This window comes from Carassius auratus, chromosome 7, assembly GCF_003368295.1.
Source record: "Carassius auratus strain Wakin chromosome 7, ASM336829v1, whole genome shotgun sequence".
In the NCBI taxonomy this organism is placed as follows: Eukaryota; Metazoa; Chordata; class Actinopteri; order Cypriniformes; family Cyprinidae; genus Carassius; species Carassius auratus.
Genome location: NC_039249.1, coordinates 28863881 through 28878628, shown reverse-complemented (window position 1 = coordinate 28878628; position 14748 = coordinate 28863881). Strand labels below are relative to the sequence as shown.

General features: G+C 32.7%; 1 protein-coding gene across 5 annotated transcripts in view; it reads right to left on the bottom strand.

Moving 5' to 3' along the window:
* The window catches only part of kcnip4a (potassium voltage-gated channel interacting protein 4a), a 167284-nt gene that overhangs the window by 65575 nt on the left and 86961 nt on the right, over positions 1–14748 (bottom strand). Inside the window, exon 1 of one of the 5 annotated variants that reach the window (XM_026268336.1) lies at positions 1381–2255. The exons of the other annotated variants lie outside the window; for them this stretch is intronic. Within the exon in view, the coding sequence (XP_026124121.1) occupies positions 1381–1438 (58 nt within the window). The 5' untranslated portion in view covers positions 1439–2255. Of the gene's footprint in view, positions 1–1380; positions 2256–14748 lie in introns of those variants that run through there. 5 annotated transcript variants of the gene reach the window in all.

The following is a 14748-nucleotide window of genomic DNA, read 5'->3' as shown; positions in this document are numbered from 1 at the left end:
AATTTCACAGTTTGATGGCCTGGCAGATATTCCATAAAGAGTTCCTATAAAATCAGACTCCACATCACTAATGGTGCATTCACTAAGTTAATACTGGGAAGGGTTTTGTCCTCATCCCTTAGAGACTGAAGTTTGAAGGAGCTTTTCGAAAAATGAAAGAATATTTATTTATTTATTTATTTTTGTAAGGAAAAAAATATATAAAAAAAGTATATTTTGCAAGAAAATTCCATTTGGGTCTTTCTTATTAAAATAGTTTGATTTAATGTGCTATTTGCCATTTCTTTGTGAAATTTACAAGCATTTTCTGATTCAAGATTTTTTTTTTTTTTTTTTTTTTTTTTTTTTTTTTTTTTGTAAACTGCAGAAATCTTCAGTAATTGTGATTTGATCATTTACAACCTCTCTTTCCCGCAAGGAATAATCTGTACAGTATTTCTTGGAAAAAGCCCCTTGTACAGCATTTCTGAGAAACTATCCCTTTGGAGATCTTTGGCTACACACAAAAAAAGCATAAAACCATGAATCATCGTGCTGTGCCGGTGTACTTGTTTCTCAAGGCGAAAAAAAAACAAAAAAAAAAACAAAAAAAAAAACCAGACACCCAAGAAGAAGATGTACATCTTTAGTAGCAATTTCCAAGTGAAAACTGTTTCAAAATCTTAAGTGTGTGTGTGTGTGTGTGTGTGTGTGTGTGTGTGTGTGTGTGTGCGCGTGTTTTTCAAAAGCTTCAATATATTATTTTTTTTTACTTGTTAACACTTTAGTTTAGGAGCCCATTTTCACTATTAACTAGTTACTTAGTAGCATGCAATATTATATATTATATATATTAATATTATATTATCTGGCATATTGACTGTTTAATAATAGGTATAAAGCACATATCAGTGTCTTTTTCTGCATGACCATATTCTAGATCCCTTATTCCAACCAATACCTAAACTTATAGCTAACCATTAAGTATAATACTATATTAAATAATATTATCAGCATAATAAACTGAGTAAAACGTTTATTTAATAACTTGATAAGATCTTGTCTTATAATTTGGTAATAATGGAACAGCAGCAGCACTCGAGCTGCATGAGCTCCACAAGTGTGAGTAAAACCCGGTGATCATGTTCTCATCTAAAAAAACTGAATCATCAGTACTTCTTATTCATCATAGCATTTCTATGTTTTACATATTTAAAACTCTCTTAATTTCCAGGTTTAAACACTATTTGGAATCCCTAGATTTCTGGACTACACTTTACAGTATATCTATATGTTTAATTAAACAAGTACAAAGAGCATGCAATGCACCATGTACTATCCTCCACTGTAGTCTTTACAGCATCTCTGACTCACATAATGAAAGTGCTCTTTACTGCCTACCTGTCCTTTTTCTCCTTTGTTTGGTTTGCAGAGAAAATATCACCATCAAAGCGCCCATGTTGCCCTCTCGCCCTCTATCTCAGTGCTTCGCAAGCGGTTCTCCTGGAGCAACTGTGGCTCTCCTCAAGTGCAGTCTGAGTCCTGCTTTATTCTTCAGTCGCAGACATGAAGATCTCAAGAATGTCACCAGCTGTCTCAACAGTTTTGATTCTGATCTCAACCAATGCCTCCCAGCTGCTCCACTTTGGCACAGTTGAAGAGCAGTTTAAGTAAGCTCCCTGCGTTCTCGTCGTACGCTCAGCTGCCGTGCACCCACTCTTTCAACAGATACTTCTTCACAGGAAATGAGGAAGAGGCGGGAGGGAGCAGCGAGAAGAGGAGGAGGAGGAGGGGAAAAGGGCAGTGTGAAGTGATCACTGTTGCTGCCCGAGAATGGCCGAGCGGTGTTTGTCGACTCTGACTTCTGTTTGCTGGCTGCTTTTAATTCAAATGCACCAATTACGCCGGAGCCGGCGCTCATTAAAATGCCCGAGATTAATGCATAATAATACATCTACTTCAAAACAGCAGTTTTCAACAGCGCACACGCTTAATTTAAACTGATATTTCTTCTGTGAGAAATGCAAAAAAGCTCTTTTAAAGTACCGGTGTGGTGACTAGAAAATTGGTGGGCTGCTGCAGAACTGAAGAGACTTCTCTGGAAAAACATATTAATGGTGTTTTTTGGAGATTGCGGTATGTAAACAACAATTTTATCTTAATCAGACAGGCGTATTGGCATGGTAATTGCTATCCTGCAATCGCAAGAGTTGTAATTTAAGAGCGGTGTGCATCTGAGAGTCCACTTAATCATGAATCTGGGAGGAGGCAATGACACATGGGGTTTTCTCAGAAAGTATCACCCTGTGAAGTTAATGCTGACTTCCATGGAAACTCAAATGGGGGGACTGGAGGATGGAAAGAAAGGCTCTTGAGCATCAAGAAAATGCATGGGGAATATGTTTTTCTGCTGGAAAGTCTCTGTTCTTAAAGTTACTGATTAGCAAAAGCAGGCAGAAGTGATTGCCAGTGAATGTGTGGGTGTGCAAATTGAAACGTAAAGAGCCTTTGCTTGAGACACGGTTCAAGCTGTTTCATATTTATTTTTGCAGTTGACAGATGACAGCTAATATCTGACAAAAGGAAATGTGTTAAGAACATTTGAATCGCTAAAACATTACTAATTTACTTTTCTGTAAAGTACTTTGACATTTCATATCCACTGAGATATGTTTTCTTGGTGCTTCTCAACTGGTTTTGCTTTAGGGTACTGAATGAGACTTTTACATTGGACATCAAGTGGTGACCAAACCAGTAAAAAAATTTTTTTTAAAGTATACACATAAAAATAATACTAATATAATGGTTATTAAGATTATTGTGTTTATTTTGCATATCGTAAAAAATAATTAAATAAATAAACAAGCAAAAATAAATTAATTAAAATTTATTATTGTAAAACAAAAATAATTAATTGCATATAAACTTAAACATTTATTTATTAATGTATTTATTGGAGATATATAGGTAAAAAAATATTTTGTATATTTTATTTACATGTTTTTGACATGAACTGCACAGGTTTTTAAGACTAATCACAAATTAAGGTGTTTTTAATGCAACCTGGTGGAATTTTCTTATCATAGTTTTGTTTATGTTTATTTGAGGATGAGGGCATGTCACACAAGCTGTCTTTGTTGGCATCGCCTATTTTTACTCCAAATACCACAACACTTTTGATGTCAACAAATTAAAAAAAATGGGAAGCATATTCTCCTCTATTTTATTTATTTATTTATTCATTTTTATTTTTCCATATACTGTACTATGCATGCTCACAATCAGTAGGCACTATTTTCCCAAAGCAGATAAAGGATGCATTATTGGGTCACAACTCATCAGCTGAAATTAATTGGTTTATTTGATGAAAACATTCAAGTTTTCTTCAGTGGCAATCAAAGGTGATAAAAGTGTCACAAAAGTTCATATAAAGCTCCATCACAAGCTTTTTTCACCATACACAACACATTGAGCTTCACCTGGAGCAGCTGGAAAGTTCAGCTCACCTCTAAACACAGTCAGTCACACACATACACGGATATGCTCAAATCATCTTTCTCTTCCACCCACACCTCCGTTCATCCACGAAACCCGTGACCCTGTGCCAATTCATCACAAAGAAGCGTCATCAAAGGCCAATTTTCTCAGCATGGTTTCTCAGCTCAGTGTGTGGAAATGATCTCAAGGTCCCTGGAAAACAGAATGAAGGCATACAGAGGTGCCTCTCTCCCCCTGCTTGTGTTCAACTTCTATCAGAAACCATATGTATGAAATTGGTGGAGATATATGAAATATTTCAGTAAAGCTGTGTATAGTAACTTCTTCTGATACAGGGGTGAAGAAAAGAAGGCTAAAAAAAAGAAGAAAAAAAAAGGTCTCAGAGAAGCAAACATTTAATAACCTTCATTCGACAGGTTGGAAGTAAAATGACCCTTTTGAATAGATTTCTGTTTTCCGAAATGCAAAAGCAATCTCTGAGTCTACCTACACTGAATAAATGGTAATGGTAACATTAATTGGTTTTATACCAGTCAGAAAAAAAACTGGGCATCTCTTAACCTAAATTCATTTATTCCAACAAAACTATTTTTTTATGGCTTAAATAAGGTTTGCAGGTTGCCACTTGCTACACTGTATAAAATCTGTGTTGTAGTTTCTTTGAGTTGGGTTGTTTTTTCCCCTTCAAGTAACTAAAGTCACCGAAATTGTAATCAACATGCTATAAGATTACTATTACTCAGTTTATTAGAGTCCATTATCTTATGTGGTTTTTTAGCACCATGGAAGTTCTTCAGCACCATGGACAGCGACAAACAGAAACGGTGCGTGATGTGCACATTATGTGGTAGATGGTAGTCTTTCAGCACAATGGACAGCGACAAATGACAACTGTACATGACCAGCAGATGATCTGAGAATGAATGGGTTGGTTAGTCTTTCCAAAAGACATCTCTCTGTGTGTACTTTAGTCAAAGTGGATGCCATACTTTACTTTCACTCTTTAGTTTGGGGACCAGTTCTCACTTTTAACTAAGACTTTTGCCTCAATTAAGTATTGGGTGGATTAAGAATAAAACAGTATGTGCTTTATAAGTACTAATAAACAGTCAAATATGCAAGTAGCACTAATAAGAAGCCAGTTAATAGTAAAAATTAGTTCCAAAATTACCAGTGCTTCAAAAATGAAAAAATTTCTACAAGGAATATATCCAACACCTAAAATGAACAAACCTAAACTATCCCAGTATGACCACACAGTGGCAGTATGAGACAAGATGTGGAATATTTGAGAATATCCATGTAGTTCTCTATAACTATAACCCTAAGCAGTGCTGAACAATATATCACCATCATAGACTGGGCAAATCACATCTGTCTTTTGGCAACAATATTATTAAAACATCCTATGAGAGTCTGAAATACAAGTACACATTCACAGTTGCATTAAAATTTAAAACCCTGACTGGATGGTTGAAAGACACCATTTCTTATGCCAAAAGTATTCTAGTATTGAAACAGCCACAACTCATTTATTTTATTAGTAAAGTCTCCATTAATGGTGGGGGTACTGAGATAAACTGATTAGATCAAACTAAACCCTGTAAATGTTATGTATCTCAATCGCAGACAGGAATCACTACACAGAGGGTTTATTACAGACAAAAAAGGGGAAAACAAAACCCACGAGGGGGAAAACAACGACTAGGGCAGAGACTAAATAACTTAACAAGACTGGGTTGACACGATAAACAAAGACTGTTGACACAGGAACTCTTACTAAAGACAAACACTCACGGGTAATACATCAACTTCTTCAAGGGGTAACAATGATACAATATCTCACAAGGAAACATGTAGAAACAATGAACCGCACAGGACAGTGAACACAAGGGGATATAAATAGGAAGACTAATGAAGACACAACAGGTGGCACAGGTAAGGCAATCACGACAAAACTAGGATAACAAGGGGGGCGGGGCAAGGGAACGGGACAACACAAGAACATGGCCCACGACCAGGCCATGTGCTTGCACACAAAACACGGGCCTGTCATGATCCTGCCTCAAGACTAGAAGAAAATCAAGGACACGAGGGCAGAATCATCACAGTAAAGCCTGACATATTAAATAATAGTTATATATATATATATATATATATATATATATATATATATATATATATATATATATATATATATATATATATATATATAACCTTTAGACAAAAAAAGAAATGCATATGCATATATGTCTTCTGTTGATCACACTCATAAACTGGCTCATAAACTGCCTGGTCAAAAATAAAATAAAATTCACTGTTTGGATTTAAATAAGCTGAAGAGTCAAGGATTGGATCATTATTGCATTGATTAATATTTCTTGAATGTTGCATGCATTTGACTTTCTTAAAATATTGCAACTTGTGAAGGAAATAAATGGGGTGATGTTACATAAGAACAATGTTACAATAAATGCACACAAATCAAAGCTAAAGGCAGACTAATGAAATAGAAGATATCTTTTTTTTTTTTTTCAGGCCAGGCAGTGTATAATATACTGTATAGTGAAAATAAGTGAGAATATGGAGATTATACTTAAGGAGGAAAAAAAGGAGGCCTAAACCAAAAAACAAAACAAAAACAACATTAATTACATGAGTAAATGGTAAGATTTAATTCTGATTATACTCTAAATCACTGAGATTATTTAAAAGTATTACAGACTAAAAAAAAATAAAATATGAATCATTCTATATCTTTAAATAATATGCTTGGTAAGATATTTACAAATACATGTTTCTCAAAGCCTGATGATCTTTATACTCACATTTTTTTACATTTAATCCAGGAAAGCTAAATGGCTTCAGTCCAGTAAGTGTTTATCCTGAATTGTTATCGCAAGACTCAATTTAGACAGTAGAGGGCGATCTTGTAATACAAATGTGAACCTTTATTTAACCATCTTTCTCCACCTGTATTTCTAAATCTTAATGTACATCTTCAATAAAACTGCATATACATTAATTACTCTGGAATATAAAAACTATATTTAAAAAAATTCCTTCACTACCTCTTCTATAGATATCTCCTAAAATGCCTTTCCATACCTGAAGCAAAATCAAGGGTTCAGATTTTTAAATATGTCAGAATATGATAAACAAACCCATGCTGTAGGCTTATAACATCAATGTTTTCAAATTGACGCTTTGGGGTACGCAAGCCTATAGCAGAATATTAACCTGCAGCAAAACACAAAAAGACAGCCTTGCCCTACAGGATGAACAGAAAAGCTCTGAGGTGATGCATGTGTGAATCCACTGGCATTGCTGGTGTTGGTGCTGTTAGTATTAACTGCCAACTGCTCTCAGCAGCAGGTGCTCTGGCCAGCAGACTCTGTTATACCATCACACACATGACTCCTTGGCTAATGAGAATAATGACCTGCTGTTCCTAATTACAGCCAAATTAAGATGATGGCCTTCAAAGGACACATTCGAGGGACTTCACACACTCAGAAGCAGGTGCTTTACATGGCATCTTTTGTTTTACTTTACAACAGCTCATAATACAAGCCTGTTCAGAAGCTGTTTAATTTGCCTGGGAACAACTATCCCTAAATAACTGTCACTCATTGTGCACTTGCGGTGTGCTACAAAACCTAAAATACAGACCTATATAAACCTATATATATGCGGATAATATTAATGAAAAAAAAAGCCACTCAAGTGTACTTAGAGGGTCACATTTTTTGACATGTTAACATACATGTACAAGTTGCACATCAGTAAAAGCATATCACTCATTATTGTCAATTATTATGTCAAGTGAAAATTTTTTATTTTTTCATTTTTTTGGAACAATTTTTTTCTCCCAAAAAAGCAAAGTTGAACCAACGCCATGAAAACTAAAGTCTATGCATTAATTTGCAGTTATGAATGGCTGCCGTCGTTGGAACTTAAGTGGACTTACATGACTGTTTCTTAAAACACTTAAGTATCATTTTAATAAGTGTGTTAAAAAAGGCATTTTATAATAATGTCAATTTTTTATTTAAAAACAATCATTGTTTAATAAAAATAATAATAATAATTTAAATTATATTTTTGTCATAGAAGTACACTTAGTTAAAATTAAATGAAAATTTTAATTTATATAAAATGCAATTATTATGAGTTTTTGACCCACTTAAGTATGACCTAAGTACATCTACAGTATATAATTTCATAATTGGCTTTATTTACATATATTTATAATTCTGCATTAGTAAATATAAATTGGCAATTTAATGCATTTCAAATATATTAACTTTAAGTGTAATACTAAATGTTGGAAAACATTAAGTTCTTTAAAATTACAGTATTTCTATAATAAAGCACATCGTAATGGTGCATGTACCTAACTCTACATCAGGTATGTTTTCCTTAAAAATAAGCACTTGTGATTTAGAGGTACCGCTAAATAAATGTGGCACTGCATGATTAATTGATGGAGTGATTCATGTAGATGTTGTTTGTATGAGGAGGCATCTGCTGCACAGCGAGAGCACCTGCAGCCCCCAGTAGACCGTCTGACGCAGCTCCACCGTGAGGACCGCTGGAGGGCCTCTTGCTGCAGGTGCTCAGGAAGCTCTCAGCGAGACACATTTGGACATCTGTCCTGCTTTACAGCTAGAAAAAATTAAATGACTCCACACAGTAGACTGTCTCAGTGTACTGTAAACATGACCATTCTTGTGAAAGAAGTGCGCTTAATTGTGTGTGTGTGTGTGTATATACATATATATATATATATATATATATATATATATATATATATATATATATATATATATATATATATATATATATATATATATATATATATATATATACTATTTATAATTTATATATTTTATATTTGTAAATATATAAATATATTTATATATTTTTATATTTGTATATTTATATATTTATATATAGATATATAATTTAACTATTTATAATTTATATATATTATAAAAGCTAAAAGTTACTAAAGGTTACTTCTTTTTCACAAGGGCTCTTTCTCTGACTCTTGAATCAAAAGGTCTTTTTAATATGTCAAATACATCAATATTTTATATATTAATAATAGTATCTACTTTATCGCATCACTGTGACACATTTTTGGGAATTTCAAACAAGGATGGACATGTATATTCATATCTTTGACAAGGAAGAAATAGGGACAAAAACAGCTTACTGTAGTTTCAATAAATAAACAGGAAGGATATTTTCAGCAATACATTTATTTTTATATTTTACATTTAACACTTACTTCAAAACTGAAAATGCTGACATGTCTTAAAGCACAATATTTTACTCGAAGTGCAACACAACCATGTTTATAACCATAGTAATATATGTATAGTACTTCAAATAAAACTTATTTTCAGTAATTCGACAAGGGGACATTACCCATTTTTTATGTTTTTAAGTTATTATCTAATATTTTATATTTTTTATCTAATATTTATATTAATTATTCAGTTTATATCTATTTCCTTAATATTTATATATTATTTATTTACTTGTTTATTTAAGCTTTAGTTTTTTTTTTAATTAATAGATTAATAGAGTTTTAGCTCACAACAACATCGCATGCATTATTCGACAGTAGTTTCAGCTTCAGTCTGCCCCTAAAACAACACTTCGGAGTCGAGCATGTTTATAATTATGATTATTTAGTTCTCTTAAGCAGCTTATGTTAGCTAAATGATCCACAGCAATATTAGCTCAGGACTCAATTTAGTGTTATTGCACATCTTTGCACTAAGCAATACATGCAAATCTTCATTTCCATTTCTCTTCACAAACACTTTAGTCAGTTAGAGAAAAACAAAACACTTCCGGCAGTTTTTGTCTGGTTTTATTACACCATCTTGCACTATTTGTTTCGGACTAATCAAATAATGTGACCAAGCATTGGATAAAAAAACAGACCATTGGATCTCATTTTCACTCTTCTGATGCAAACAAGATACTGTACAGTAAATCTATGACCGACATCAAAGATCGAACAATTAATTTTATTCTAAACAGCAGGACAGCAGCGACCGACAGCCTCATGCATCATCACATGACACCATGATGTATGTCGCTTTACTGCACAGCACCAGCACGATCCAGAGCCACTCACGCGGCTGACAGCTCCTTCAAGGCTGTAATTCACTGACTCTGACAGTTAGTGTCTGTCACCAAGCAAAGCTGTGCTGATACTGAGACTGTCAGAGAGAGTCTGGGTACTCGAGAGCTGGTCAAACGCTTTAAGCCAAGTCAAATGCACCTAAAGACAGCCACAGCTGAGCCGCTCTCAGGAAAATTAGCACAGATTTCACAGGTACATTTAGACCTCACAGGCTACAGTAAGCGTTTACGTATTTATAGCATGCTGCAATTCAAGCACACTTGGGATATAAGTTACTGAGTGAAACCAATACACCTGCCTGTAGCTCAACCCTGTAACACTTAGCGTGCGTATGCTAACCGACTCTTTCTACACACTGCTGCCATGCAAAGGAAGTATGAAAACTATTGCATGAGTTGTGTGTAAAAAGTAAGTACAGATCATATGAGTGCAGACGCTGGTTTATGAATCAGACTATTCATCTGCTTGTGTAAAAATATCTTCAGCTGATCTTTAGTGAAGCCACGCCTTAAAACGTTACTGGCCAATCACACTTTAGCAGCTGCACACTGTCTGACAAGATACTGCTGTTCTGTGAATTGATTTTTACTACTACTAATAAATCTATGATTATATTAATGATATATTAATAAAAACATTTTAATATTTATAATTCCATTATAATTAATTATTTCATTAATATATCAAATATATACATTTATTATGAGTAGAGGCAGTATGTAACAAGGAGTTATTATTTTTAAAAGTTATATTACTTTCTTATCCAATAACACCTTTAGTAATAATAATAATAATAATAATAATAATAATTATTATTACTGTCGTTGTTGCCATATTAAATTAATAACAACAAAAACTACAACAATTATGATGATGATTAATATTATTATTATATTATTAATAAAATCATAAGAATTATAACAACATTAAAATTAATTAGTAAATAATGACAAAAACAATTATGTATAATAATAATAATAATAATAATAATAATAATAATATGATATTTTAATTATTTGTTATCCATAACAGCCTGGCAAGATACTGCTGTTCATATCAACAGCGATGTTGTTGTTGTTATATTTTTATTATTACATTTTTACATTATTATTATTATTATTATTATTATTATTATTATTATTATTATTATTATTATTATCATTATTATTATTATTATTTTACACTTTTATATGTTTGCATTTAAAATAAATAAACAGAATCAGACATTACATAATGAAACAAATAAATAAAAGAGGATAAACATGTTTTTTTATGTCGAGATGAGCAGTTTTAAGGCAATACAAAAATTCATTTTTCCGTAGAAAATCATGTATTGAGAAATCACTTACAATAAGGCTGCATTATCATAAGAAAATAAATGGGGTCAGTCCTCAGGGAATCCCATCAATAAAATCACTTCATTACAATACACACAAAGAAACATGTCATTTCAACTAATGAAAATATATTGCATGTTCTCTCTTATTTTACTAATTCAACTCTCATTATTTGTCAAACACTTTTTTATTCGCCCATTTATGGACCCATTTCAATGGTCTATTTATCTAGTTAACACCTTATTAATTCATCCTAGTCATCCTATTCTGCTCCCTAATTACACACAAACATCGACTGTACTCCTGTTTATGAGCGCTAAATTAATCATACTGCACACATTGTCCATGCAGTCTGTGTCCTGTGCTTTTTATCTTGCAGGACACAGTCAAGAGATGACAGATGTTCCAGCAGGACGCCAGCTTCTAAGATGGACGTGTTGACACATTTTGATGATTAATGGTGCAAACAGCTCTGCAGAAAGTGCATTGCTGTTGTTATCGGCACTAATAACGCTGGATCCAGTGACTGAATGCGGTGCACACATGCGTCTAATGATGGACAGTAAAGTCGGCGGATTACAAAATGAGGACTGCTGTGTATCTAAAGCCGGCCATGAATTAATCATGAGGCTAACCTGACTGGCAGAAATGCATACCTGAATTATGCATCAAGCCTATTAATATTGATTTCCAGTAATGCTGTTTCGTTTTATCACCCAGTACGGGTGAATCAGTCAACTTTACATGTGTTTGAACATTTTTGTGGGGGAATGAGATACTGTTGTTGGTTTTCTGATAAGGAGATTCGGGGCAGTACTGTATGTGTATGATGTCAAAGAGGTCAATATATGTTCTTCATGATAAGGATGTCAAACACACGCTCTGTTGACGGTGTCAGACGCCTGGGGATATATGAACTCATTATAATGAGGTTATGGATTTGTCAGCACCCCTCTCCTAATGTACAGCAGCATTTTTTTTTTTAATTAATGTTTAACTTTATTTTATTTTGAATTTGAATATAACAGTATAATATGTTTGAGTATAATACATATTTTAGATTTACATTTTTCCAGTGTTTTGTTAATTTGTTAAGAGTTTTTTTCTGTTTAGCTTAATTTATGTTTGTTTAATGTAATCTTTAGTTTTAGTGACATTTTTATTGTATTTTAAATGACTTTTAATAGTTTTATTTTTATTAACAACAATACTGCATACATTGAAAAAAAAATTTAGTTTCAGCAATTTTAGTACTAAATGTCAAAGTCAAACTGTAAAAGTTAAAAGTTTATCTACAATTTATATTTTATTTATTTCAATGAAAAAAAAAATAGTATTTTTAAATCATACCCTATTTATTGCATTGCATGGGGTGGATACTTTTATCAGTTGTGTATTATTCAAGATTATTTTTTATTATATTATTATTCAAGAGTCAAGATTACAGAAGACAATTCTTAACAGTCAACTTTAGCGGTGCAGAAGGTAAAACATGGGTAAAAAAATACTGTGACGTGATCTATACAGGTTCAAATCCGCCTTAGGTGAAATTTTTAATTACATAATAATCAGAAAATCATTTATTTTCAATGAATATTAAGTAAATAATAACAAAATGTAAGGGTAGGTGTAAGGAGGGCTTTATTATCCCAATGAGTTGGCATCCATTAAATCAGACTCAGTAAGTTATTATTGCAATACTGAGGTGCAGATAATTGCCACTATTTGCAGTACGTACTATAAATAACAGATAATCCTGCTATTTTAACATAGTATAAATAGAATCTATAGATATTTGCACATAGTGTAAATAGCATATCTCTAAAAAATGCTGCTTCTTGCACTTAGTGTAAATAGATGCTGCCTTTTTTTGATAACTGCCAGACTAATGCCGGCGATGCAATGTTGCCAGATGTTGCTATTAAAATAAACAAAAAAACTATAAATAAATAAAATAAACTGAAATTATTTCAAATATTTTGGAAATTAGTTTATATTAAGTTATCGTTGACCCTTAACCTTAACTTCCTACTTTATTAACTTTCTAAAGTGTTAAATTTATTAAAACAGTCAAAAATCATTCATAATAGCTGGATCTGGCAACACGGAGGCTGCGTCTCGCGCTTCGGAAGCATCTCGATCATTTTCATACCACGGATGCTAAACATTCTTAATTATACATGCAGACATTCATATGAGGAGTTTAGCAGTAAATTAGTCAATCAGAGAATTTTTTTTTTTATTTTCGAACATGAAAAATTTACAGAGGTCCGGACCTCAGTGACCTCATAATTGGCTACGGGCATGCTGACTATTATTTCACTGGCGATAAATACAGTACAAACGTTAATAGAATTTACATTAATATGAAGTATGGTTTTATTCTATATAGTGTTCTGTGGGAGTAAGCGAGATTCCCATTTCCATGGTAACAGTGACTTTTTCAGAGTTCTCTTCTGAATGGAAGCATAATATTCCACGGGGAATTTGGCCATTTTTTTATATTTAAAAATCTAATTCAATCCTATTTTATAATTAAGCTGAAAATATTTTGACATAAAAAAAAATCTACTTTTTTTTGTTTTTAAGGTTTGTTCTACAGAACAGGGACCTGAAGAGAAAGTTTTTCAGGAACGGTGAATGCACCAGAGAAATGAAGTGTACTGGCTCTTTAAATCTTGATATCCCTGGACCTTGAGTGATGAGCATTCTAATATTTCTTGGTGCTGTTGAACAGAAGTCATATAGCTGGAGGAATTGGGTCTGCAGTGATGTGAAAATAAGAGCTGAGGAAACATTCAGGGTGTTAAGAGGGTGTTAAAGGCTGCTAAAGTGCCATCTGCTAGACAGTAATAAATTACTTGACCTCTACACCTTAACTCTTAAAACTGCACAAAAAAACAAAAGCCAATACTAGAGATTCTGCCTCTTCAGGTTCTTATTTCATTTTATATATTAAAGCAATGACAACAGTTCATGAATTATTCACTCAGCTTATTTATAGTATCTTATTTGCACTTTACATAGCCTCTAAATAATTCACAATGTATTCACACAGGCTCGTCCATCGCTCAGACTAAAGATGTGCTGTACAGTAAGCATAGGTGTGTGTGTTATGAAGCAGTAGGATGCAGGTCAGATGGAGAGTGACTGGAATTGGCTCCTGTGAGTCATTCGATGACCGGGATCAATTCCAAATCAATGACATCATTTCCTGCTTCTGTGGCTCAGGAACTGGACGAGAGTAGGGTTAAGAATGCCAACTAGGATTTTCAGGGCAAGTATACTGTAACTAATGATGGGGAAAACGTTATGATGAAAAATATCTGATTGCATATATATATATATATATATATATATATATATATATATATATATATATATATATATATATATATATATATATATATATATATTACTAAAAATTAAAAAAATAAGTTTTACTATTGCAATATTTCACAGTGGAACAACAACAACAAAAAAATCAATTATTTTATATATTTATACACACATTAAAAATGTAATTTTTGTCCAAATATTAAACCATTATTCATTTGATACAGTTACAGATACATATAGATTTTGTTATAGATAACAGTGGTTATAGATATAGATATAATATATTTTGTATGACCTAGATTAAACTAAGTGTAATGCCTTAAAATCCACAGAACTACAATTGAAAAACAAATACTTTGTCTTAAAGCATCATTGGCTCTGTCATGATTAAAATAAGACCAGAACATTCAAACATGAAAAACTGAATAA